General features: G+C 48.8%; 1 protein-coding gene across 4 annotated transcripts in view; it reads right to left on the reverse strand.

Annotated features, from left to right (window-relative positions):
- The window catches only part of MYO9A (myosin IXA), a 1257959-nt gene that overhangs the window by 211587 nt on the left and 1018597 nt on the right, over positions 1-27775 (reverse strand). For all 4 annotated transcript variants that reach the window (XM_078685018.1, XM_078685017.1, XM_078685015.1 and 1 more), the window contains 2 exons: positions 12313-12501; positions 11420-11467 (listed from right to left, as the gene is read on the reverse strand). In XM_078685018.1, coding sequence (XP_078541144.1) covers positions 11420-11467; positions 12313-12501 — 237 coding nt within the window. The remainder of the gene's footprint in view (positions 1-11419; positions 11468-12312; positions 12502-27775) is intronic.

Consider the following 27775-nt stretch of genomic DNA (forward strand, 5'->3'; position numbering starts at 1 on the left):
GCATTTTGCGCTGTCCACTGTGGCGAACAGATCTATTTGTGGAAATCCCCATTTTTGAAAGTATGGAGGAGAACTTGAGGATGAAGTTCTCACATGTGTATTTGCTGTCTCCTTCTGCTAGGAGATCATCAATTTGACTGTTGACTCCTGGAAGGTGTTCAGCGAGAAGATTAATTTTGTGATGAATTGCCCACCTCCACATGGTCTGAGAGAGCTGTGACAGCTGGAGAGTATGTGCCCCCCCCTATTTTTGTATATAATACATGGCTGTCATGTTGTCCATGCGCACTAGGACAACCTTGACTACGAGATGAGACTGAAAAGCTTTGAGTGCTAGAAATATGTTATGTTATGTTATACTGTATTTCTAAAGCGCACGGCTACTCAAAGTGTCCCGGTGCTGCTACAATGAATCCCCCACCGCCCGCCTAAGAAATACTGCTAGAAGCTCTAGATAGTTGATGTGGGGACATTTGTGCTTGTTGTCCCAGAGACCCTGAATTGGGTAATTGTGGAGATGGGTACCCCAAGCTGTGAGAGATGCGTCTACTGTTAGCACGACCTGTTAGCACAATCTGTGGAACAGGGTCGATGAAAGGCTGCCCTTTTGATACGTTTTGTGGGTTTCACCACTGCAGAGAGCGCTGGGTGTGGCGGTCTACCAACACTAGATCTGTTAATTGACCCTGTGACTGATTCCACTGATGTGCTAAGCATTCCTGTAGAGGACGCATGTGTAGCCTTGCGTGAGGCACTATTGGGATGCATGACGCCATCATACCTAACAGTTGCATGAACGTTTTGGCTGTTAAGATTTGATTGGCTTGAAACTGTAATAACAGAGTTTGAATATTGAGAATTCTGGCTGCACTGGGAGAGGCTAGAGCCGTGTGAGTGTTGAGCGTTGCTCCCAGATAAGACTGTATTTGTAAAGGCTGTAGAGGAGACTTTTACACGTTCACTGTGAAGCCCAATCGGTGGAGTAAGTTTAGCGTGGTCTGAGTGTGTTTTAGACACTTTTGGTGTGTGCTGGCTATGATGAGCCAGTCGTCTAAGTAGGGGAAGGCATGCATTTGTTGTCTTCTGAGTTGAGCTGGCACTACAGATAGACATTTGGTAAACACTCTGGGAGCAGTAGTAACTCCGAATGGGAGAACCATGAACTGATAGTGTTTGCCTGCTATCTGAAATCCGAGATATTTGCGATGAGCTGGATGGACAGGAATGTGAAAGTATGTGTCTTTTAAGTCTAGTGTGGACCGAAAATCATAGAAATGGAAGCACCTGTAGGAGAGTTACCATATGGAGCGTTACCAAATGGAAGTCTTCTGACAGTATGTATAGGTTTAACACTCTGAGATCCAAAATGGGTCTCAAGGAGCCGTCCTTTTTGGGGATTAGAAAGTAGAGAGAGTACACTCCCGAACCTTGGTACTGTATTGGAAGTGGTTCTATGGCACCTTTTTCTAAGAGAGGTTGCACTTCCTGTTTGAGTAACTGTAAGTGGTGTGACAACAGTTTGTGAGTGCGAGATGGGATGTTTGTAGGATTGGTGGTAAGCTCCAGGCAATAACCATGTTGGATAAGATCGATTACCCATTTGTCGGATGTTATGGGTTGCCAAATGGGGAGAAATTGTCAAAGTCTTCCCTCAACAGGTGTTAAATAATCGGTGGGAAATGTAGGCAGTTACTGTTTGGTAGGAGACGGGGAGTTACGCGCTGAAGCACCTCTACCCCACCTTTGGAATGGTTTCCTCTATATCCCCCTCTTTAAAAACTCTAGAGGGAGAGGATTGAGTGTTGCCTTTATATGAGGAAGCATTTGGGTCTGAAGATGTTGTCTTGGACCCTGCTCTGTAAAAGTAGCGGTGAAAGGAGCCTTTATTTGATGGAGACTAGAGCGCTCCCATGGACTTTGCTACGTCTGTGCCCTTTTTCATTTTTTCTAAATCCTGATCAACTACAGGACCAAACAGGTGTTTTCTGTCAAAAGGGGTGTATAAAAAAAGACTGCTGAACCTCAGGTTTAAAGCCCCCAAACCCTAAGCCATGCATGCCTTCTGAGGAGAATGCTGATAATTATCTCTCTATCCGTGGAGCCAGCGGCATCTAGAGCACATCTAATAGATGAGTTAGAAATGAGTTTGCCTCCTTGAACTAACTCTTTTGCTTTGCTTTTGTGCTCATCTGGTAGATGTTGGAGCAGTTGCTCCATCTCATCACAGTGTGCCCTATCGTACCTAGCTAGTAGGCTCTGTGTGTTTGGATGCGCCACTGGTTAGCGGCTTGAGCAGGCACACGCTTCCCTGAGGCATCTATAACCTTAGATTCCTTGTCTGGGGGAGGCGCATCACCAGATGTTAGGGAATTAGCCCTTTTGCAAGCATTGGACACTACTAGGGATTCGAGAAGTAATTGTCCTCTGATGAACACAGGGTCAGATGAAGAAGGTTTATATTTTTTATAAACTCTCAGACTTAAAATACGTGCTTGCACAAGGTCTTTGAAGAGGTCATCTGCATGCCTCATCATGCCCTTCAACATAAGGAGTGTTTGACGTGACCTGCGCGTGGACCCAAGAGTTTCAAATAAAAAGTCTTCTAAGGACTCTTTATGTAAGGCCACCCCATGATACTCTGCTGCTCCAGCAATAAGTTCTTGATAAGCCATGTTATCATCTGGTGGTGATGGTTTTGCAGGGGTAAAGGTCAAGGTCAGTATCCCCTGGAGAGTCAATGGTGTAATCATTCTATGGGTCAACAGGCAAATGAGTGTCTTCTTCATCAGGATCATCTCCTTGAGCCTGTGTTTGTGGAGATTCCAGAGGTGTTATGTGTAAGGGATCTGGCAACTCTGGAGAAGATGGAGGTAGAGGGGATTGAGGGGCAGCATAAGCAGGGCTTGTAGCCATGTCCTTTTTTCTTGTCAGAGGAATTTTATCAGCAGAGTCCTCTGTAGGAGGTTTGTGTTTGACTGGCGTCTTGGCCGAAATATGTCCAGTATCAGGATGGATAGAAAGCTTCTTCTGTTTAGGATACAATTTTGCCTTGAGAACATTTAAAATTGGTTCGGGAGGCTCAGAGAGGCTGTCTTTTGATTTCTGCGTTGAAATAGTTTTGCTTTTTGTGAGCAGAAGGTTTTGAGTCCAAAGCATGTTTTGGTTTCGTAGCGAAGGGTTTGGGCTCCAGACCATATTTGCTCTTGCATCGGAGTGTTTCGACTTTGAACCAGATCTGTTCTTGGAACCAGAGGGTGTCGGATCCGTAGATGATTTCGGCAGACTCGCTCCTGAGCCCGAAGGCTTGTCGGATTTTTTCGGTGCCGAGCCAGGAGGCGAGGCGTCTGAAACATTGTCTCAGTGCGGACCTTGGCCCGAAGGCAGAGGTGGTGCCGTAGCCTTATGTTTTAAAAAAAAAGTTTTGGGGGGCGAGGGGGCACCCTGTCCCAGAGGCACGTCTTTGGACTCCAAGTCGATCTCAAGTTCCGAAACAAACTCTGGAACAGAGCTGGCCTCTTCTTCTTCTGCTGCTGACGCTTCAATGTCTTCATGCTCGGATTTTTCGCTAAAGATATCTGGAGTGTGTTGAATGTGTTGCATTTCTCGTCGTCAAGCCCGGAGAAGGTACAGAGTTTTCTTCGACCGAAACGACTTACAGGCATCGCAGTCTTCTTCCTTGTGCTCCGGTGAGAGGCACAAGTTACAAACTTGATGTAGATCGGTGCAGGGCTAATTGGCGCGGCAAAGAGGACAGAATTGGGATGAAGTTCGTGACATCGGCAGAAGGGTAGATCGAGGCGGCTAGGCCCGAGGGCCGCCCCGATGTGTCTGACGGAAGATAGAGTTTTTCCTGATCGATTAGAAAACCGGAGAACAGAGAAACACATTTGAGAACAATACCATTGAGAGTAGAGTGGATTGCGCACAGAGGTGAGCCTCAAGAACGGTTTGGAACCAGAGTGCAGCAATACACATCCGAACTCGATGGCAGAAAAAGGCAATCTAACAACGGAGTCAATGCCCATGCGCACTATCACTGAAAGAAGGAGTCACCGTACCTCGGACTGGAAACACTTCTTCGAAGAAAAACAACTTGCAAACATCCGGACCCAACACTAGATCGCAGGAGTTTGCAAAGCATGCGTATCTACAGCACACATGCCTCGAATATATGTATATCTTCAAGACAGATGTGGAGTTAAGAATGTAAATAAATCTACACTTACTTATATTCAAGATTTTGTGGTAGTGTATATTCTGGATCCAATATTTTGACTGAGTGATATTTAAAATTTGGTACAGTAGAGCACCAAACACCACAACACATAAAGGAAGAGTTATTAAGAGTAATGCCGGCAAGGAACAAGTTAATTACGTCCAGTAACGTTCTTCCGATAGAGACTTTACCTTGCAACCTTGCAGCAGATTCCTCACCTTGTGAATATTTCCCAGCCATCAACTTTGATCCGGAAAACTTTCAGCAGTACCTCTGCGCACCGGTAGGTGGTGTGATGCAGCTCTGCACCAACACAATCCCGCTCCGGAAGTGACGTGCAGAGCCTATATAGGTGCCATTCCCTCGGGCTGACATCAGTTACTTTTGAGACTGCCCATGCCCCCCAGACACAGAGCCGCAAAAGCATACTGGTATGACCAGCGTGCAGATTTCTGGACTTGGAATCTTATGACTGGACAATCTAATCATCGAACAAGCAGGATGGATGGGTCAGCGAGGAATCTGCTGCTAGATAGAATCTCTACCAGAAAATAAGTAACCTTTTCTATTGAGAGAGATTTCTAGCTGCAGATACCTCACCTTTTGAATAGATACTAAAACAGTACCTATTTGGAATTGGGCTGTGAATGGATTCAAATCAAAAAGTCCTGTAGAACTGAAAGGGCAAAATCTCTTCTCGGTGTTGTGATTGTCCAGACAAAAGAGCTTGGTGAACGTTTGGAGGTACATTCATGCAGCTGCCTAGCAAATGTGTAGGACAGGAACTCTACGTGCTAATGCTGTGTAAGCAACCCTGGCCCTGGTAGAATGAGAATGCTGTCGTTTTGGATTATGTTTTTTTAGCCGATGCATTGCTAAGCTTGATGAAGTGCGTGATCCAGGGGAAGATGGTTCTCTTCTGTTCAGGCTTGCTTTTTTTATCCATCTGGTGGTATTTGGTACAATCTATGTATAAGCTCAGTGCACTGTCTGCTCTGTGATGGAGTATCTCCTCCTCCTTAGGAGGTGTGAGGAAGTGCATAGGACACTAGCAGGGTGATAGTTTGACTGATGTGTAACTGTGTCAACTCTCGCCAGAAAGGATGCCAGAGTCCACAGAACCAGTTTGTCTGGAAAGAAGGTGGTGTACAGTGGGTTGCCACAGCTTGAAAGTCACTCTACGCTGCACCGATGTTATGGTGCCGAGGAACACTGTCTTGAGGGTGAGGAGCCATAACGCACAACTGTGAAGCGGCTCAAATGGAGTGTATTTCTGAAAGATGGACGAAGTTAAGGTCCCACTATGGCATGACGATGGAAAAGGGTGAAAACATATTGTAAACCTTTCAAATACCTCATAATGATGGACTTGAATAAAGAGGGCTGATCTGTCAATCACAAACAAAAAGTTGATAGAGCTGAAAGGTATCCTTTAACTGTGCCCAGGGCAAGTCCTTACCAGGCAACGGACAAAACAAACAAGAAAACGTCAAATAACCTGGCCGGCAGGTGGGCAATCTGCAGAATAAAGCGGAGAGCCACAAGTTTGTCCCAACAACAGGCCTTTGCAGTTTTTGTAGAGGGACGCCTGGCTGCCAAACGAACATTAACCACCTTTGGAGAAAGGTTAAAGTTGTTTGGGGGTCGCTGCTCAATCTCCATGCATGAAGGTGGAGATTGCGAAGGCTGGGTACAGAACCCTGCTCTACCACTGTGACAGCAGATTGGAAGACAAATGCTCAAGCCCAGGATTTCTGGATACTAAAATCTCCGTGTCCAATCCAAGGCCATTACGATGACTTGGGTCAGTTTGTTCTTGCTTACCTTCAGTACTCGGGGCAGGAGTGTTATCAGTGGGAAGGTATACAGGAGTCCCGAGTCTCTGAGAGAGTGATGTCTTGAAACTCCAACATGAAGAAGTGCTGACATTGTGCGTTCTCTGAAATGGCAAACAGATTGAGCCAAGTTTCTTCCCAGTCGTATAAGAGACCCTGCTCACCTCCTGGTGTAACTGCAATTCGTGATCGACTCAGCGCCAATGACTGAGCTTGTTCGCCCTGGCAATCATTGATCCTGACAGGTGGTTCATCATCAGGAACATTCCTTGATGGTCCAACCAATTCCAGAGGTGCAATGCCTCCTGGCACAAGGTCCATGTTTGTTGCAGTACCACATGGAGGTGGTGGTGTCCGTGAGCATCTGTAACAGCCTACCTTTGATGATTGGAAGGATGTCTTTCAACGCCAAATGGATGGCCCTAAGTTTCAGAAGGTTGATATGGAGCCAGCACACCATCAAAGACCAGAGGCTTCTAATCCCCACCTCTCCCAGATGGGCACACATACCCAAATGTGATGCATCTGTCACCAATGTCCTCTCTGGACGGGGAAGGGAGAGGGGTCTGCCACCGACCCAATTGAGGACCAGCAACTGCCATTTAAGACTCTTTACGGTTTCCTCTGACATCTGAATGTGGTCCCCTTGATATTGGGCAATATAAAACTTCAGATGCCCCTGCCCCCATATGCCACCATGCGTGCTTGACCAGTAGGATACAAGAGGCCAGCAGTCCCAGCACCCTCAGAGTTGATCGCACTGAAATCCAGGACTGAGGCTGAAAGATCAGTATCATAGAATGAATGTCCTGGACTCTCTTTCCTGGAAGAAAGGCACAAACCAAGTCAGGAGTGAATTTGGCATGTTGATAGGGAAACTCAAAGATGACAAGAGGCTCACTGTTGTCTGGAAGTGGTAGACAACTGGCGAGCATGCCTTTAACTGCCATTGAGGTAGGGGAAAGACTGGCACTCCAGAGGCGGGATGCCAACACCAACAAAACTTTTGTGAACACCGTGAGGCACTGGTGAGGTCAGAAGGCAGCTCAGCAAACTGACAATACTTCTGTCCCATCAAAAACCACAGGTAACACCGGTGAGCCAGCAGGGCACATATATGGAAATAGGAGTCCTGCGGGTCCAATGCTACCATCCAATCAAAGCATTTTGGATGTTTTCTTCTAGAGGAAGCCGCTGAGAGGGTGCAGGTCTAAAATAGACCATAGCCCTCTGTCCTTTCTGGGTACAAGTAAGTGTCAGTAGTAACAACCACTGTCCACTTCTGGCACAGGTACCCTTCTCTATAGCCGCTTTGGCTGAAAGGTCTTTCACTTCCTGCCACAAAACAGCAAGAAATTGGGGACATGGTGGAAGGAGCAGCAGTGCAGAAAGGAAGAGGTGGACACACCTATCTGATTTTATGGCCTGCCAACCCAGCAAGAATCATTGGATCCTGCTTCCTACTAGGTAGCCTTGCTCCACTAAGTTCACGCTAAAGGTGTTTTGCAGGTGGGGCTTTGGGAGTTGTGGTAGAGGAATGGGCAGCCAGTTGACCTTGGTCACAGGGGCAGTGGGCACCAAGGCCGTAAAACTGCAGGGCACCATGTTGGGGTTGGATGGTCGTATTGGCTGGGGGCACGGGGTACCTCTGCCAAACCCATGAAAGGACTGGTAGGGCTGTGACACTGGTGAGGTGGGGCAGATAGGTCTAAGGAGGCTCTGTTAAGGCCTTGTTAAATGGAAAGAAGTGCTCAATAGATGTTCATCCTGGCAAGAGAACTTCAGTGAACATATTTGTCTTTACCTCCATAGTGGGGAGCTGGAGATCAAGGACTTCAGTTGCCATATACATTGCCATGGCATAGGTAGAGGGCTCCTCTGTTGCTGGAAAAAATAATCGAGAAATGGTTTCTAAGAGACAAGAGGAGGCTCCGGATTCGTGTTAGGAGGGGCAGAAAGAAAGGAACTGACGTGAGCACTATGGAGTGGCGCATACATAGGCTCTGCACGCCACTTCTGGAGTGGAACAGTGCCTGTGCGGAGCTGCATGGTGCCACCTACTGGCACCTAAAGAAAGTGCTGAAAAGTTGGATCCATTCTGGTGCCTGGGGAATCTTCAAAAGTTCAGGAATCAATGGCTAGAAGTCTCTATTGACATGACTACATGCCCACTAACACAAAGTTATTATTAAATGACATAAATCACCACAACGGGTATGAATCATCATTTAAATAGCACCTTAAATGTGTTTTGGATTTCCAATAATTTTTCTCTCAAATGTCAACACTTCTGTTTCTCAAAATACACATTTTCGATCAAATGTACACTTTGCATTATGGAATAATACAAATCTTGTGTTTTTCTGTAAAGAAAAACCTGCCTTTTTTCCTACAAAAATCATATTTCAAGCATTGTGCCAAGTACACCTTCAGCACAGGCAGATTCCGTCACATCTACCAGGTTTTGCTATCTCATGTTTAGGCAGCCCACCAAAATGCCTACGTTATGCTCATCATTTTGTTAGGGCTACAATTATGCCACTGCTGCCCACTGTAATGCTACGAACCATAGACAAACCATGCTTACAAGACGGCAAATATAGCTGCCTTTACACCAATCAAAGGACACTAAACATGTGCCAAGATTTACCATTATTATGCTGGTGTCAACATTATGTCAGATATGGAAATAATTCTGGCAAACAAACACCTTATATTCAGGCACCAAATCCATTTGGTCTTCCCTGAAATCAGGAAGGTTTCCAGGGACAGACAATGTCTTTCAAGGAGAGAAACCACACCAGACACATACCTAAATGTACACATATGTGTACACATGCACCAATTCACATACATACAGGCACACCTCATTCCTAACATCTGAAACAAACAAGGCCAATACCTGGGTCCACTCTCTAGCCAGCATTTGCCTCTCCTTGCTACAGGATTACTATCAGATGTTCCGAACACGCTTCAACTATGTTTCTGGCTGTCTCACAATTTAGCTACTCCAGTCTGGCAATTGCTGGTACTTCCTTCTGGTCAACCTTTCAAATGCATTTTATGTCTAATAGAGAAGGGTTGGAACAGTGACCATTCTCCATGTGACTTTGCTAAATTGAAAGTGGCACCATGGTAATGTTCCAGGTTCTGCAGACTGTCGGTGTGCGTTTAAGTGTAATCATATTGCACTGCCATTGATTTGGCTGGAGGTCACTCCAAGGATATGAAGATGGTAGAGCGGAATTCTTCAATATAGCTACATCCTCTGAATTACATACGTAGTCAGCTGCACTTCAGTGAACTGTTTCCAATGTTAGTTGGTGAGCCAACAGTAGTTTCCAAGCCTCCTATTGGTGACACCGGGCATATACAATGTGAATTAAATCACTTCTTAGCTCTTGCACTAATCTAATAATCCTTAGCATAGCCAAAGCAAGTATTATTGTTTCTATTTCAATATTACATTACTTACAACTGAAATTTGAATGTTATCAATTTAACAATAGTGAGATTTAAAAAATCGGATGCGGTGTTAAAGAAAACATCATTAAAAATTGCCTGATCGTATCAGATACATGTCAATCCAATATTGCTCTGTCTTCAGCTCAGTATATCTATTTGCGGCTGTGAAAATATCTTTAATGTGCTAAACTGGTTAACCCTACAGTGAAAACCTAACATTCACTTAGATTAATTTAAGTCTTTAGTATAGCCAGTGAGGGGAGGGGCACAGTTCTGAGCAAATTTAAGCTAAGTGGTGAACTTTAAGGTGCCAACAGAGCGAAGAACCCATCTTCTGCGTTAGTTCTTTATTAATAAGATTTTAGCTTTAGTCTGACCCAGGATAATGAACATGCTCTATACACCTTAACATCAGAGTTCCAGCCTAAAAGGGGTTAGGTTAGGGTTTTTCTCAGGCCATTGACTCAACTAAGTTTAGCCTCCGAACAATTGTTACTAAAAACATCCCTTGATTTTAATACAGGGTAGAGTGACATACAACCATGTCAACTGTTAAATAGTTGTAATTCTGTCACTGCAAATGCAACCGTTTGCTTCTACTAAGCCAATCTGGGGTCCCCAGAGACAAGAGGACTTAAATAAGATATCTAGGATGTTATATGACTTTCCTCATAAAGCAATGCTATTTAGATACCAGCTATGAATACTTTGCCAAAACTTAACTGTCAAATAGTTATCTACAGAGTAATTTTCCATTGTGTCACGCAGATGCTGAATGCCTAGAAGTGTCTGGGCAATGAGAACTACATCACCCCAGTAATCAGTCCAGAGAGCCCCTGGCCATCAAATTAGCAGTAAAGACCCGATCAGACACTGGAGTAAACAATAAATCAGACAAATATAGATTAAAAAGGTAAAGTGTAAGCATATTGGCCTTGCTTTAGGATGTTTACAATTTTTGTCTTATCAGTTTCCCCCTCCTATCTACACAGACTGTGACCCATGTGCTAGCGTGGGAAGAGTGAACTTATTCTAATAGGTCTGCATCTATACTTATTTTAATAACGGCCCACTAGCGTTCTCAGTCTACAGGGTCAAAAGTAGCAGAATAGAGCCTATTGCTTGAGAGTCTGCCATTTATATTACTCAACATGTAAACTGCTCACAAAAAAAGCTCCCACTAGAAACATTTGCTGTGCTGAACAGCTTGCTCAAAACTCTAAAACCTGTCAATCACACTTGGCTCATTAGCACCTAAATAGGCCTGACAGAAAATACAGCAATTAAAATAATATGTAATCAAAATCATTGCACTCTTCTACTTCTCTATTGTAGATTTTAACTTCTCTAAAAATTCATGGATTAGAAATTTTCTACAACACCTATTTGGAAGCACATAGATGAATCAAAATGGCTGATTGAAACCTATTTATTTTCCACTCCCAGCTAAATAGAACACCAATGGAAGGTATCTTTACTGACCAGTATCCTGATCAAGTAGAGCCAAGTATTATGTATGGTGACCTTTACCACAAAACTAAGCCAAATGTTTGAAAATCGTTAATTAACACTGATGAGGCTACCCATGCATCTTGTACATACAAAACTGTGCATTCATGAAGCTCCCTCCACAAAATCGGGTGAGACCGAACATCCTACAATAGACTAGGATGCTCCTTAAATTAGCCACATTATACAACACAGTTTGAGCTGTCACAACTAGAATGATTAGTGACCTTACTTGCTCCTAACGAAGGCAACCAACTTCAAACATTTCATTAAATGTATTGTTTGAGGTTCCTTGAGAAGGAACCAACAGAAATCGGCGGTGTTCGTTCATGTATGGGGTTAGGGGATTTCACTATTAGTCTAATATTATATACTACAGCATACTCAGACTTACAATATCAGATTCTTTTTTCCTTCGCTTTTTCCTTTCTGTTTTTGGTACCTAATAAGAAGAGAAAAGAAGATTATATAAATAACACAAAATTACTAAACAAGCACTAGTGAAATACGGGGGCAAGGCTGTCTTTCATTATGTTGTTAAAAGAGCTTCCAATATATATTTATTACCTGAATATTGTCAACAACAATACGGCAGTCTCCAAATGATTATTATTGTCCTTCCACAACATTTGGACAAATGAAATTGGTCAAAAGATGGCAAAAGTTTCAGGAACAAAAATTACTAGCCGTTCACGTCACTAACAGTGCTGTTTAAAGATAATGACATAGTAAGACCTAAGCTAGGGCGTTAAATGCATGAAGTGAAATATAGCACACCATGCAATTATCAGCAAGACTTAGTCATCAGCATCAAATTGGTGAGATTCCAAATAGAATGAATAACCTCCCAAACAGATAACTAATATTTTTTTTTAATGTGTGTAGCAGTTGTATGGAGGATTGTTCAAACATTGAAAATGTCTTCTACAAAGTAGCTATTACTAATGAGGAATAACACAAAGTAAGCTTATGTCTTAGGTTCTCCGAAAGGTATTTTATGTTTAATGCATTAGCAAATCAGGGCACTCTGCCGTAGTGTTATGGGAGAAAGTGACAAGGTATTTGATCACAGGACAATGCTAGTAGGTTTACCCGGCAAGAGGTGGTTTCTTGAATGAATTTATCATTAGTAAATTAAAGGATGTGCGTCCTTAAAGAAATAGAAGTGCAGTGTTATTTTAGGATTTGTTGACAAGAGTTCCCTCCACCAAGATTTCTGGCAGAGAAAAATTCCACCATACATTAATTGCCACTGGTGTATTAGATTAACATTGCATGCATCAGCACCTTTCCAGATGTGTTTTCCAAGGGTTTATATTCAGTCATAAACTCATCCAAAAAGACTTTAAAGGTGTTGACCCAGACTCGAACAGGTGATTCGTTCCAGTCCCTCTGTTCCAACCTCATGGTCTTCTCCAAGATTTGCTCAAACAGAGCATTCAGATCCTTATAGCGAATGCTCTTTGAATCATCCATCTGTGGGAAAAAGAGACTTAATTTTGTGTCTTGTTAAAAGTTTACTTATGAAAATATGGATCTATTCAAATTTGTATTTTCTGACAAAACATACATCAGGCACGCCAAAATTACTTCAGTTCAACATATTTATGAATCAGGATAGTCATACCATAAACCAAATTGACAAGCAAAAAAAGAAAACTAAAGAACAGACAAATAACTTTTCAGTGCCTAGTACAAGGCCTTGCTGGGTCACATATAAAACAAATAACAAAATGTCTGACAGTTTCGCCTGTAATGGGTCCATCTGGCAGTAACCACACCAAGTCACAAATTGTCCCTGTGGCTGGCATAGGCCGACTTTGTGGATGGGCACCTAGCAACCAGGATGAAATCAACGACCTCCGGAGGGAGGTCTAATGGAATCAACTCCTGCCATTCAATCTTCATGGATGTGAGAAAGTGCCATCTTTCTTGCATTGGTATGCCACCACTTTTTTCTGAACTGCTGATGTGCTTTGACTGAGTGTGCCCTGGGTTCCTGCCAACCAGGTACCCAGGGCCTGTGTTCCTTCTCTAAAACTGTGTTAAAACTAAAACCCAATTGGCATTTCTGGCCACCTGTCAGCCCCTAGTAAATGGTACCCTAGGTACCCAGGGCATGGTGACCATAGAAGACCCCTGAGGACTGCAGCACTTATTGTGCCCGCCACCCTCAGGGGCCCTGTACCCCGACACCCACACACTGCCTATGCAGGCTGAGTGTCTAAGTACAGAACTAAACAAAGAGTCGACATGGCACACACCCCTGTGTGCCATGCCCACAGAACTCACTGCCCTGGCATAATACAGTCACCCCTCTAGCTGGGTGCCCTATGCCAGAGGTACGGGCACAGGTGCATGAGCCCTGTGCCCCTACAGTACCCAGGGCCATTCCTGGGCCCTGTAAGTGCAGTGATGCCATTAAGAGTATATGGTGCTGGGAGGTTGTCATTACGAACTCCACAGCACCATAATGGCTACACTGAAGACTGACAAGTTTGGTACCAAATGTAAATGTATACTTGTAAAGCGCACTGTTACTCCATCACGCAGTGTCCTGGCGCTGTATACCGCTGGGGAACCCGTCCTGGCTTTTCCTGTGAGATGGTCCCTCCTGGGCACCCCCAAGGTGAAGCCAGGCATCCCCGGCGCTGATAGGGCCGTTGTGGAGATTAAGCAAGCTATTGCCCAGAGTTGCAGAGTGGGACCCATGGTTAGCTTAGGCACCTAGGCGAGAATTATCGAGTCCGCGGACATTGACCCAAGTCCCTGCCGCGACGGGAATTGAACCCTGGTCCCGGGCCGACCTCTGCTTCAGGGTCTGCCGCTTCTAACCAGTGAGCCACACTTCTCAGCACATTAAACCCGCACTGATGCCAGTGGGGGATTTAATGTAAAATGCACCAGAGGGCATCTAAGAGATGTCCCCTGAAAACCTAACCTACAATCCACGTCTGGGCTGAGTGGCTGCAGAGGCTGCCACACAGCAGACATGTTGCTGGACCCTGGGTGGCGAGCACCCCGCTCTCCTGGGCCTGCAACAATGCACATCCTGGGCGAGGTGCTCGGTCTCCTCCCCCAGGATGGGCGGGAGGAGCTTCAAAGGTATGCCGCCTCTGTGAGCTTTTACAGACCATTTGCTGTACCCAGCAACTGGCCCCCACCAGTCCTGACCCCCAATCTTGCTGTAGGACTGGCGGGAAAAACTACGTCAGAAAGGGAGGTGTGCCAGCCTGTGCTAACCCCACCCCTCAGGTGGGGGAGACGAGGTGAAGCACGACCCTGGGCATGGCCATCTTGAAGATGGGGAACCCTGCCCAATCACAGCTATGCTCCTGCCCCCTCCCACAGGAGAGGAGCAGGCTAGGGGGTGTACCCACCCCAGGACAGGGACCTATTGATCCCTGCCCTTGCCCTACCTGTAACGCCCCTAAATTCAGTATTTAGGGGCTCCCTGAACCTCCCTTCCTCAGTTCCCGATAAGAAAAGAAGAAAGAAGACCAAGAAGAAGCCGCGCAGCTGCTAACAACAGGATGACAACAACTGACTTGACCCCAGCCCTTGCCTGTCGATCCTGGAACCTGCTCCTGCCTAAATCCCGGCGACTCCTGCGGACAGCAACCTTGGGACATCCAGAGGACCTACCTGCCTCGAACCACTTAAAGACTGGGACTTCCATCAGCAGAGGCTCTGCTGCAACAACACCCCTGGCGCTAGCCAGGAACCTCCGGACCAACCCACTCTGCACCCGCCAAGCCCGGCCCGTGCCCGAGTGATCCAAGACCACGAGGACATCCCCACGGCGATTGGGACCCGAAGTCCAGTGCCCAAAGACCCTCCTCGACGAACCAGACGACGCCTGCAGACTCAGAACCAGGGGCCACATCAACCGCGACCAGCTGAGGGTAAGCTTTTCCGACACCCAAAGACACCCCTGCACCCGGCGCCCTACAGCCCCCTGTGCCTCCCTTTGGGGTACCTACCTGTGCTCCAAGATCCCAACTTACCTCTCGATGTGCTGGTCGCCCCTGGAGAGTCTCCGCCCCCGAGCCTGCAGGCTTTGTTCCCTTTTTACCTTTCCCATTGGATAACATTGAGCGCCCGACGGCTCAAAAGTACCCTGCACCCAGCTGCCCGAGTACCACTGGCTGTGCCACCTTTGCCCTATCTTGCTTCCCCCTTTGCCCTGAGCAAGTGACCAGGAGCCCAGCTCCCACAGCCGCGTGGCCTGCTAGCCAGCAGCCACCAACCGGAGGCCCCTTGTTCCTCATTGCATAACATTGCGTCTAACTACCTCTGCACCCGGCCGCCCCTGCGCCGCTGAGGGTGAACCAACTGTACCTACCTGACCCTGAGGGACCCCTGAGTCTATGCCCAGAACCACAACTTCACCAGTCGAGTACTCACCTGGAAACCGGTAACTCACTTACCTGCCATTGGATAACATTGACTGGTTTGACTCGAAAAATCTTCTAAGTGTGAAGTCTTGGAAACTTAAAATATTCATACAAAATCAACCGAATTCCGAAGTACTCACCTGTGATCAGGAGAGAATCCCAGTACTGAACCGCAAAAGTAATCCTTACCGGCTTTACTAGTAATCTGAATTTTCTCCATAGGAATCCATTGTCTCCTTTTCTATGACATTTCTTCTGCCTACATTTGAAAACTTGAAATATTCTTTAAAAATCATACGAAATACTGAAACGAAATTGCTTACCTGTTTTAAGTTGAGACCCCAGTGCTGGACCCAGGAGCCCAGTACTGGATTACCAAAGTAACGAGATCGTACTTTACCTGCAACCTGAATTTTCTCCCATTGGATAACATTGCCAGATTTCTGTTGAAAAGTTTTTAAGTATGAACTTTTAAAATAGCTTTATATTCCTGAGAAATCACTGCAATACCTAAAACGTTTTTAGGTTTTGCCTAGCGAAAGCTGCGCTCTGCGCAGCTTTTCGCGCAGGCGAAATCCTGTTGAGAACTGTAGGGTGCTTTGGGTCGGCCCTCGTCATTGATTGGCTGGCTCCGTAAACGGAGCCTTGCCATTGGACGAGGGGCCTGTCCGTCAATGCCGGACCAGACACGGGGGCGTTCCTGACATTCTTTCCCTTTTGCCGACGTCACGCGACGCCGGGAACGCCCCCGAGTCTGGTCCGGCATTGCCGGCACTTCTGCGTCTCTCCACCCCCCTTTCCCGCCCCCTCCCGCTTGTTGCCTGATGCTGGCCTCGCGGCCGCGGAGAAGCCGAGGGAACAACCGCCGACGTCACCCGGGAGCCGCGCTGCCATTGCTTCAGGCTGCGGGAGGCTCGCCGGGCGACCTGCGCGGTGATTGGCTGCCTTTTTCCCCTCGGTTTGCGGTTTGTTGTAAGCTGGGCCAGGACGAGGCCGCCAAGAAGCTGCTGGGCAAAAGGTGTGCGGCCGCAGCGCTGGGAGAGGAGCCCACGGAGGAGGAGGAGGAGGCAGCTTCCCGGGACCCCCAGGAGGGAACGGAAAGAGGCAGACCTAGGGGACTGTGTGCACCGAGGTATGCCTAGGGGAGTGTGAGCGCCAAGGAGGAGGGGACGGGGGAGACAAACAAGCACGTGAGAAGCACAGGAGCGTGAACAGGTGCTTAGCAGCTAGGCTTAGCCGTCCGGGTGTGTCGCCTCGCGCTCCCCTCACTGCCTGTGGGATGTGCAAGCAGCTGGGCTGGAACTGGGACCCCTCCTTGGTGTTGGGGATTCAGCTGGAGGAGACGAGGGGTGCTGAGCAAAGGGGCGCTGCCGAACAGCCGTCTTCGTGCGCCTCTTCGAGGGTGAGACGACTTCCTCATTGTGTGTGCAGTTGCCACATAGCACCGAACCGTTAAGGTTCTCATCTCTATGTTTTCTCTCAGGGCTTCTCTTCTGTGATCTTCGGTGTCTTATGTGATATGGAACTAAAGGTGAAGTTCATAGGGACAGGCATCCCTCCCGTGATATTTTGTGACCTCCCGTTGAGTGGTCTCTTTGAGTTCTGTCTGAGCCGCCTCGTATGTGACTAAGAGGACTCCTATATGACGGCCATGGTGTGCTTTTTTTCCTTCATTACCGATGAGCTGTTTCTCGGCTCTCGCTGCTATCGATAATTCAGGTGTTTAAGTCCCGCTGTGGGACGGAGTGCAGGGAGCTTGGCCAAGTGATTCTTCTATGGTGGTGAAATCCCTCAGGCTGACTGGCCTGTTTTTTTCTCTCTCCGGTACAGAGAGATCTGAAGTTATGATCAGGAACTGAATCTCTGGCAACAGCCTTTTAACTTGGAGGGTGCTTTTCGATTTCTGCCCATGGGCTGCTTTTCTCGAGTGAGAACTTTCTTCTGAGAAGTTTATTCTCCGGATAAATATTTTGCTCATAGGCTGCTGCTCCAGCTTTAGGGACAGTCACGCAGGTGCTACATGGCTGGAGAGTAGTGCTTGCTGACGGAGGTCGCGTCTTTCGGTGGTGCGATCATATTACTAGATTCATCTCGATACAAGGAGAGGGCACACATTCCTTACCATATTTCTGTCTAGGTAAACATTCAGGTCAGTTTTAAGACTCGTTACATTTCATACTCGCCATATTTAGCAAAAGAGAAAAATATGCTGTCAAGTTGAAGGGTCCTTTCTCTTTGCACATTTAAGTTTTTTAATGCTGCTATGATGCTTCTTCATCGAAGATAACCTTCCAAATACAGGATCTGAAATCCAGCATGATCTGGAGCTCATTATTCCAATGCTTTTTCGTTAGTCTGCACAACTCAAACTGCAAATGGTCTCTATGCAAAAGACACTTTGCAGGAAACACTGATTTTGAGCCAACTTTAATTTTTTTAATGTGAAATGTTTATCCACTATTGCAGTTAAGCTTCGGACACTCTTCTGGCTCAGTTCTGTTGGGGATTATAATACCAAAGTAGGTGTCAACTAACACATGGCCTAATGTTGTTCAGTGGACTAGCAGTAGTCAATCAATCAAATCCTTTATTCGATCTTACACAGATCATAAAAGTATCATAAAAATATTTACAGTCACATTTTAGAAAAAAGACGTTATAAAAGATAGCTTAAATCCTGAGTCTTAAGAGTGCTACCATATAGATTAAGTTAAAAATCATTTAATCTATATACATAATACAGTAAAAATGTAAGTCAATTTTAAGTTGTCTTATGTGCCAACCTGCTTCCTCTTTTTAATACATGCCCATAGAAATTATGCTATCGAAAAGCACACAAACAAATTTTGCAAGGATTCCTGTTGCCTGCTTGTGCCTCCGTGTGCCCCTGTCGCCTGCTTGTGCCTCCGTGTGCCCCTGTCGCCTGCTTGTGCCTCCGTGTGCCCCTGTCGCCTGCTTGTGCCTCCGTTTTCGTGCCCCTGTCGCCTGCTTGTGCCTCCGTGTGCCCCTGTTGCCTGCTTCTGCCTCCGTGTGCCCCTGTTGCCTGCTTGTGCCTCCGTGTGCCACTGTTGCCTGCTTGTGCCTCCGTGTGCCCCTGTTGCCTGCTTGTGCCTCCGTGTGCCCCTGTTGTCTGCTTGTGCCTCCGTGTGCCCCTGTTGCTTGCTTGTGCCTCCGTGTGCCCCTGTTGCTTGCTTGTGCCTCCGTGTGCCCCTGTTGCCTGCTTGTGCCTCCGTGTGCCCCTGTTGCCTGCTTGTGCCTCCGTTTTCGTGCCCCTATTGCTTGCTTGTGCCTCTGTGTGCCCCTGTTGCCTGCTTGTGCCTCTGTGTGCCCCTGTTGCCTGCTTGTGCCTCTGTGTGCCCCTGTTGCCTGCTTGTGCCTCTGTGTGCCCCTGTTGCCTGCTTGTGCCTCCGTGTGCCCCTGTTGCCTGCTTGTGCCTCCGTGTGCCCCTGTTGCCTGCTTGTGCTGTGTAAATGTGTGTAGAGTGCTCTGTGGGTGTGTGTGGGGTGCTTTGTGTGGCTGTGTGTGTGGGGGGCTTTGTGTGGCTGTGTGTGTGGGGGGCTCTGTGTGGCTGTGTGTGTGGGGGGCTCTGTGTGGCTGTGTGTGTGGGGGGGCTCTGTGTGGCTGTGTGTGTGGGGCGCTCTGTGTGGGTGTGTGTGTGGAAGGGCTCTGTGTGTGTGTTTGTGGGTGTCATTTGCGAGAGATAAAGCTAGTGGCATTGTAAATGACAATGCCATTTATTTATGTTAAAAAAACATAAATAAAAATAATGTCAAGAGCAATGCCAATAGCTCTAACTTTAACAAAGGCAAAACCATTGCATTGTAAATGCTTGTTACTAAACTGTTTTCAGCTTAGACCCCAGGACTGAATCTAGGAGCCAGTCCTGGAACTACCAAATAATCTACAAAGTAATCAACTGTGTTTATATAAGAAAATCCATTGAGCTCCATGCTAAATTGTGTGTAGAATTGTGTTGCCTACTGCAACCCCTGTACCTATTGTGTTTACAAAGTTTATTGCCTTTCTGCAAAGTACTCATCTGAGACCTCTCATATTGAGAACAGTATTTTTGGATACCTGTTGGTTCTAGAAATAAATCAACTATATCTTTGATATAAAAACGATTGGCCTGGAGTTCAGTCTTTGAGTGTGTGAAACCTTTTGCTGACTGAGTGTGTACAACAAATGCTTTACACTGTCCTCTGGTACTGCCTTACTGCTCTACCAAGCTACCACTTTAGAGAGTACAGTCACACCTGGCTTTAACCTCTGTTATACCTCTGGGGTTGGCGGACTCAATACACACTGTACCTTATTCTGGTCCAGTATATATAGAGCCACTTTCTCACATTGGTGGCAGCGGTGGGATAAAAACTTGCATTTGTTTGGCTACTTGGTTACCATCTAATCACACAACAGAACTCATAAATTGCCTTTAGAATTCTGAAATTGTTTTTTTTTCCAAAATACTAAAAGTCTAGTAGGGCCTTGCTTAAGTCGCATTAGAAATTTTGAAAAATAAGAGTCACTATTGTTAGGGTAGAGGGTTAGAACTGTCAGGTTAGAATGTCTCAACAGAACCCAGCTATTAGTGAAGATAACATGGACCTGGTTGAGGAGCTCGATCTCACACCTTACTTGCACTTGAATTTCAAGGAATTGAGGTCCCTATGTAAACTTAAAAATATAGTCATGGGCCTGCATCCAACAAAACCAGGGCTCCAGGAGCTCCTGGCTGAGTATGCAAAAGGCCACCCCTCTGAATAGGGTGACACCAGGTCAGAGGAGGAGGAGGAGGAGGAAGAGGAGGATAATACCAACCCCCCCCCATCTCTAGGGAAGTAAGGGTCACTACACCCTTAACTCCAAGAGTCAGCTTATGGGAGCCTGGGTACCACACAGATGGACTAGGCCCCAGAGAACACATTGGGGAGAGCCCCAATGAAGAGGACAACTTTCTAGCAAAGTTGGCCTAGAGATTAGACCTAGAGTCCAGACTCCTGGCTCTAGAAAAAGTAAGGAAAGAGATGGGCTTAGCCCCCATCTCTGGTGGCAGCAATACCAATAAAAAGGATAAAGAGCAATCTTATGATCCTAAAATACCCAAAAGGATTGTCCCTAAATTTGAGGAAGGTGATGATATCACCAAGTGGTTCACAGCCTTTGAGAGGGCTTGTGATATCAGAAGACTAAAGAAACCTCTCTGGGGGGCACTCCTGTGGGAACTGTTCTCTGGTAACTGCAGAGACAGGCTTCTGACCCTCTCTGGGACAGATGCAGGGTCTTATGACCTCATGAAGAAAACTCTGATTGAGGGATTTGGACTCACTACTGAGGAGTACAGAATTGGGTTCAGGGGGGCTCACAAAACCCAGACCCAATCCTGGATAGATTTTGTATACTACTCAGTAAAGACACTGGATGGTTGGTTAACTGGACACAATGTGCATGATTTTACTTGACTTTATAATTTGTTTATGAAGGAACACATTTTGAGTAACTGCACAAATGAAAAGTTGCATCCGCATTTGGTAGACCTAGGTCTAATTTCTCCCCAAGAATTGGGAAAGAAGGAAGACCATGGGGTCAAGACTAGGGTGACAAGGACAGCCACTGGGGGTGACCAAAAGAAGGTGGTTACAAAACCTCCTCAGGGGAAAGGTGGTGAGAATCCCCAAGATAAAAAGTCTGAGTCTTCCAAAGGGCCCCAAAAACCTGTACAGGTGGGTGGGTCCAAAACTACTCCCTATGTGCCTCAGCCGTATAGGGTGAAGAACTTTGATCCTAACAAGGCCCATTGCACCATCTGTAAAAAATTGGGATGTTTAACTGTAGACAAAAACTGCCCCTACAATAAAGCCCCTAAGGCACCCAATACAGCTACTCCAAGGACAGTGAATCTACAGATGGGATCAGGAGTGCCCAGAGCAAATCTGGGAATACACTCAAGCTAGTCTAGTCTCCTTGGGGGAAAATGGAGCTTGCTACTGTAGCTGGTTGGCCACCCAACTGTAAAAAGTATTTGCAATACCCCTCCATTATTGGAACTAGAGTAGAAGCCGTGAGGGATACAGGTGCCAGTATCACTATGGTGAAGGAAATGCTGGTTTCCCCAGAGCAATACTTAATTGGGAAACGTACCCAGTCACCAATGCTGACAGCATTACCACCCAACGCCCTATGGCTATGGTGACATTAGGTTGGGGGGAGGTTACTGGCCTGAAACTGGTAGTGGTCTCTCCACAATTGCCAACTGACTGCTTGGAAATAACCTGGAAACCTCAGCCTGGGCTGAGTTTGAGCAAGTAACCCATGCAGCCATGATGGGTATCCCTAGACTGGTGTGTGTGCAAACCAGAGCACAGAGAAAAAAAAAGGGTGAACAAGTAGGTTTGGAGCCTGAAGAACAAGTTACTTACCTTCGGTAACGATATATCTGTAAGAAACAGTAGTTAGTATTAGATTCCTTACCTTAGAATATCCCCAGGCGTCAGACTGGATCCGGAAATTTTTGCGTAGCAGTACCCTTGCGCGTAGGCAGGCGTCGTCTGCGGTTCCGTGGGCGTCGTGATAATGTCGTCTGAGTACTTAGACGCCGCCTCCGCGTGCTTACGTCAGTTCTTAGACACAGCTTTTCCGCACCAGAAACGCAGAGCCATGTTAAAAACCAACACTGGTGCCATTGAAACTAGGGCCCTGAAAAGGGATGACCTTAACCCTAGATATCAGTTCGCAGAACGGGGAGGATAGGTGGGGCGGTAAGGAATCTAATACGAACTACTGTTTCTTACAGATATATCGTTACCGAAGGTAAGTAACTTGTTCATCTGAAAGAAACAGGTTAGTATTAGATTCCTTACCTTAGAATAGATACCCCAGCAATACCAACCCCGGGTCTGTGAACCAGTAATCACACCAGAAAGTCCTGGAAAACAGAACGGCCAAAGAAGCCATCCCTCATGACTTGGCTGTCCAGGCAGTAGTGTCTTGCAAACGTGTGCAGCGATGCCCACGTAGCTGCCTGACAGATGTCCTGTAAGGGGACTCCCCGGCCCAGGGCAGTGCTAGCCGCCGTGGCCCAAGTAGAATGGGCCCTCAGTCCAACAGGAGGCTCCTTCCTCAAAAAGGAGTAACATGCCTTGATACACAAGATGACCCACCGAGAGATGGTCCTCTTGTGCACCGCCCGTCCCTTCTTAGCGCCCACGTAACCAACAAAGAGTTGGTCATCCACCCGGAACTGGCGTGTGCCATCCAAGTAGAATGAAATCGCACGTTTTGTGAACGGACGGTGGAGCCGCTCTTCCTCTTTAGAGGGATGCGGTGGCGGAAAGAAGGTGGGCAAGGTGATAAGACTGCCCGATATGGAAGGCCGTGACAACCTTGGGCAGGAAAGATGGCTTAGTCCGCAACACAACCTTGTCCGGATGGACAGAAAGGAAAGGGGTTGTAGATGAAAGAGCCTGGAGCTCACTCACTCTCCTGGCAGAGGTGATGGCAACCAGGAAAGCAGTCTTCAGGGTAAGAAGGCGAAGGGGAGAGTTGTGAAGTGGCTCAAAGGGAGCGCACATCAGAAATGTAAGAACAAGGTTCAAGTCCCACTGAGGCATCACAAACGGAACAGGAGGGAACATGTGTGTGATGCCCTTCAGAAAGCGAGTTACAATAGGGGACTTGAACAAAGAAGGTTGATCGGGCAGCCTTAGAAAGGCTGACAGGGCAGAAAGGTAGCTCTTGATAGTGCCCAGAGCAGAGCCCTGCTGGGCAAGAGAAAGAAGGAAGAGAAGAACCTTAGAAAAGAAAGAGGGGCAGAAAGAGGATCCACAGCCTTTGCTGTGCACCATGCCACAAATGTGTTCCACCTGCAGGCGTATACCAACTTTGTGGAGGGACGCCTGGCTGCCAGAATGATTTCACAGACTTCAGGAGGCAAGTCAAATGGCCTCAACTGTCGCCGCTCAATCTCCAAGCATGGAGGTGGAGACTGGACAGGTTCGGGTGGAGGACCGTCCCCTGCTGCTGCGACAGAAGGTCCTCCTGAAGAGGCAGACGAACCGGGGGATCGACTTACATACTGAGTAGCTCTGGATACCAATACCTTCGTGCCCAGTCCGGAGCCACAAGGATGACTTGGGCCCGGTTGCGTTTGATCTTCTTCAGCACTCTGGGCAGAAGTGGCATAGGCGGAAAGGCGTACAACTGACCGCAACTCCACTCGCGAAGAAAAGCGTTTCCGAGCGAGTGCCGCCTTGGAAATTCCAACGTGCAGAACTGATGACATTGCGCGTTCTCTTCGGTGGCGAATAGATCTAACCAAGGCTCTCCCCACTGCTGAAAGAGGCCTTGCTCCACGTCCAAGTTCAGACGCCATTCGTGATCCATCATGCACCGACGGCTGAGTTCGTCTGCCCTGGCGTTCAGAGAACCTGCCAGGTGTTGAACCACCAGAGTCACGCCCTGATGTTCCAGCCACTGCCAGAGGCACAGAGCCTCCTGGCAAAGGGTCCACGACCCCACCCCGCCCTGTTTGTTGCAGTACCACATGGCGGTGGTGTTGTCCGTGAACACCTGCACTACACTCCCCCGGACAGAGGGGAGGAATGCCTTCAGTGCTAGACGAATCGCCCGCAGCTCCAAAAGGTCGATATGGAGCCAGGACTCCGCCGGAGACCAGAGGCCTCTGATCTCCGCCTCTCCCATGTGGCCTCCCCAGCCCTGGAGGGACGCGTCCGTCACAACTACGTGCTCTGGTTGGGGAAGGGAGAGGGATCTGCCGCTGACCCAATCGCGGTCCGTGAGCCACCACTGCAGCTGTCTCGCAGTGCCCTCCGAGATCAGGACATGGTCGGAGAGGTTGCCCTGATGCTGGGCCCACTGAAACTTCAGTTCCCACTGCAGAGCCCGCATCCGCCACCAGGCGTGATGCAAAAGAAGGATGCAGGAGGCCATCAGCCCCAGAAGCCGCAGCATCAACCTAACCGAGACCCGGGACAAAGGCTGAAAGAGTGGAATCAGAGCCTGAATGTCCCGAACCCGCTGTTCGGGAGGATAAACCCAAAACTGCTCCGAGTCGAGAACTGCTCCGATAAAGAGGAGCTTCTGAGAGGGGCACAGGTGTGACTTCGGCACATTGATGGAAAACCCCAGCTGATACAGGAGGTCTGCCTTCGTCTGGAGGTGGCTGACGACTGTTTGGGGCGAGCCCGCCTTCAATAACCAGTCATCGAGGTAGGGGAAGACTGAAACCCCTAACCTGCGCAGATGAGCTGCGACCACCGCCATCACCTTTGTGAACACCCGTAGGGCGCTGGTAAGGCCGAAGGGGAGCACGGTAAACTGAAAGTGCTCGTGGCCAACCGTGAACTGCAGGTAACGCCGGTGGGCCGGCAGGACAGGGATGTGAAAATAAGCATCCTGCAAGTCCAACGCTACCATCCAGTCTCCTGGGTCCAGGGCAGCTAAGACCTGAGCCAGTGTCAGCATTTTGATCTTCTCCTTCCGGAGGAAGCCGTTGACGTTCCGAAGGTCCAAGATAGGGCGGAGGCCCCCTTTGCCCTTCTTGGGTACCAGAAAGTAGTGGGAGTAGCAGCCACACCCTACTTCTGGCCCAGAAACGCGCTCGATGGCCCCCTTGGCCAAGAGGGCCGTAACTTCCTCCTGCAGAAGTCACAAATGATCCCCCGAGACGCGGTGGTATTGCGGTGGCATGGCTGGAGGGGTCGCCTCGAAGGGGAGGGAGTAGCCCCTTCGGACGATTTGCAGCACCCACCTGTCCAAAGTGACAGTGCGCCAGTGGAAGGGGTGATGGCGAACCCTGCCTCCCACTGGCGTCTCATGGGCCTGAAAGCACGGACTAGGAGGGTTTTGAGGCGGATGCTGGGGGAAAGGTGTGGACTGACCTCGCCGTTGTCCCCGACCGCCTCCACGGCGGTTTCCACGGCCGCCACTGCGTTAGATGTTAGTCTGCGGGGCGTGGCTGGCGGCACGTGTGGGGACGCCCCTTCCTTGGCCACGAAAGGAGCGAAAGGCAACCGTTTGCTGGCGCGGGGCCGAGAGGCCCAAGTACCTGGCTGTAGCCCTGGAGTCCTTAAAGCGCTCAAGCGCATGGTCTGCCTTGTCGCCAAAGAGGCGCCGGCCATCGAACGGCATGTCCATGAATGTATTCTGGACATCGGCCGAAAAGTTGGCGGACCTCAACCAGGCGTGGTGACGAATCGCCACCGTCGTTGCCATCGCTCTGCCCAGAGAGTCGGTGGTATCCAATCCACACCGGATAGAGCAACGTGCCGCATATCGGCCTTCCACAAGGGCTTGGCCGAGTTTAGCCCGTACCTCCAACGGGCATTCTGGCAGCACGTCCGCGACCGTATCCCACAGAGAGTGGGTGTAACGGCCCAAGAGGCACGCGGTGTTGGAAGACCGCAGTCCCAGACTCAGGGAGGAGAATACCTTCTTGCCGTATTGCTCATACCTCTTGGATTCCCTGTCAGGCGGAGCTGACGGAAATGCGGTCTGGGAATTCGAAGCCTGAATTACCAGGCTCTCGGGGCTGGGGTGGGTGGACAGGAAACAAGGGTCGCCCGGGGCAGGGCGGTGGCGTCTGGCCACGTTCCTATCTACAGGCGAATCTGTAGCGGGCCTGGACCAAGTGCCCAAAAGAACGTCGGTCAAGGCCTCATTAAACGGCAGCAGAGGTTCAGCCGAGCTTGACTGCGGTTTAAGGACCTCAGTGAGGAGGTTAGTCCTCACGGTCGCGACGGGGAGTTCAAGGCCCAAGGCCTTGGCCGCCCGCACCACACTGTAGGTTGACCCCTCCTCCGTAGCCACAGTTGGAGGTGAGACAAAACCAGTGTCTGGTGAGGTATCCAGACCACTGGCATCCCCAAGTCCACCTGTCCAGTCCTCCTGGGACTGACACTCCCGTGTCAGAGGGTCCTCAGACCCCTGCCAATTCTCCTCGTCACCCATCTTCTGAAATTCAGGGGGTTCATATGATGGGGCCGGTTCGTTTAAGTAGAATTCTCCAAACGGCGTCGAAAGCGGCGCCGGACCGGATTGAGGGAGGCATTGGGGACGCTGCCGCCCAAAGACGGCGCCGGAGGGGACACCTGAGGGACCGGCGCCGGTGAGGTCAACCGGCGACGACCCGGATCCGGAGCCGGATCCAACGGGGGCCTGAATCGCCGGCTGCTCCGGAGCACCTGACGGCGTCGGGGCTGAAGCCCCTGACCCACTAGGGCCCCCAGACGGGTCCGCTGGGCCCGAAGGCGCCGCGGAGCCCGTCGGAGGAGTGAGAGACCTCATGGCCATGAGGAACCGCTCGACCTCCTCCGACGTCGCGTGCGGCCCAGGGACCGGAGGGTATGGAGCCGGACGCGACGCCCGCGACTCCGACGGAGCCGCGTGGATGGTGTTACCCGAACCCCCGGCCGAGTCGCGCGAGCGTCGGGGGGAGTCGGAAGAGCGATGACGTCTCTTCGACTTCTTGTGCTTACCTGACGACTTCGACCTAGAGGAGTGATGTCGACTCCTGGAGCTATGATGACTCCGATCCTGCGACCGGTCCCTCGACCTCCGTCTGGACCGGGATCTCTCGCGGCGCGGGGCCGACTGCCGGAGTTCGAGTCGCTTGCGGGACCACTCCCGCCTATCTTTCGAAGTCAGGGCCAGGCCGTCGGAACAGGTCTTGTCGTCGTGATAGACGCCGAGACAGTGGAGACACCGACGGTGAGGGTCGGTAACCGACATCAGCCGGTCACAATCCTCACAGGGTTTAAAACCTGGCATCCATATCGGCACCGTTCGGAGTCGAAGACTCGAAAAATGATCAAAAGGGATCAAAAAAGTTTAGTCAAAAAATGACTAAGGTACCACTTTTTCTGGATCTGCGCTGCTGGCGTGGAAAAAAGAAGAACTGACGTCAGCACGCGGAGGCGGCGTCTAAGTACTCCGACGACGTCATCACGACGCCCACGACGGACGCGGAGCCACAGACGACGCCTACCGACGCGCAAGGGTGCTGCTATGCAAAAATTTCCGGATCCAGTCTGACGCCTGGGGATATTCTAAGGTAAGGAATCAAATACTACCCTGTTTCTTTCAGATAGTATGGCCCAACCAACCAAGAGAAAAAGCAAGAAGACTGGGGAACCAGCTTCTACACAGCATGCTTCTCAGGACCCCTCTCCTCAGGGAGAGGACTTGGAAACCCTAGAGGGAACTGAGCCCATGGAGCTTGAGCCTTACCAAGTTGGACTCCTGGGCCCAGGGGACCCACTAGGGAAGAGCTGTGCCAGGGTCAGCGAGAGTGCCCCACTCTTGAAAGCCTGAGGCAGCAAACTGTTTCAGAAGCA

The sequence above is a fragment of the Lissotriton helveticus genome, chromosome 3_2 (genome assembly GCF_964261635.1).
Source record: "Lissotriton helveticus chromosome 3_2, aLisHel1.1, whole genome shotgun sequence".
Taxonomy (NCBI): Eukaryota; Metazoa; Chordata; class Amphibia; order Caudata; family Salamandridae; genus Lissotriton; species Lissotriton helveticus.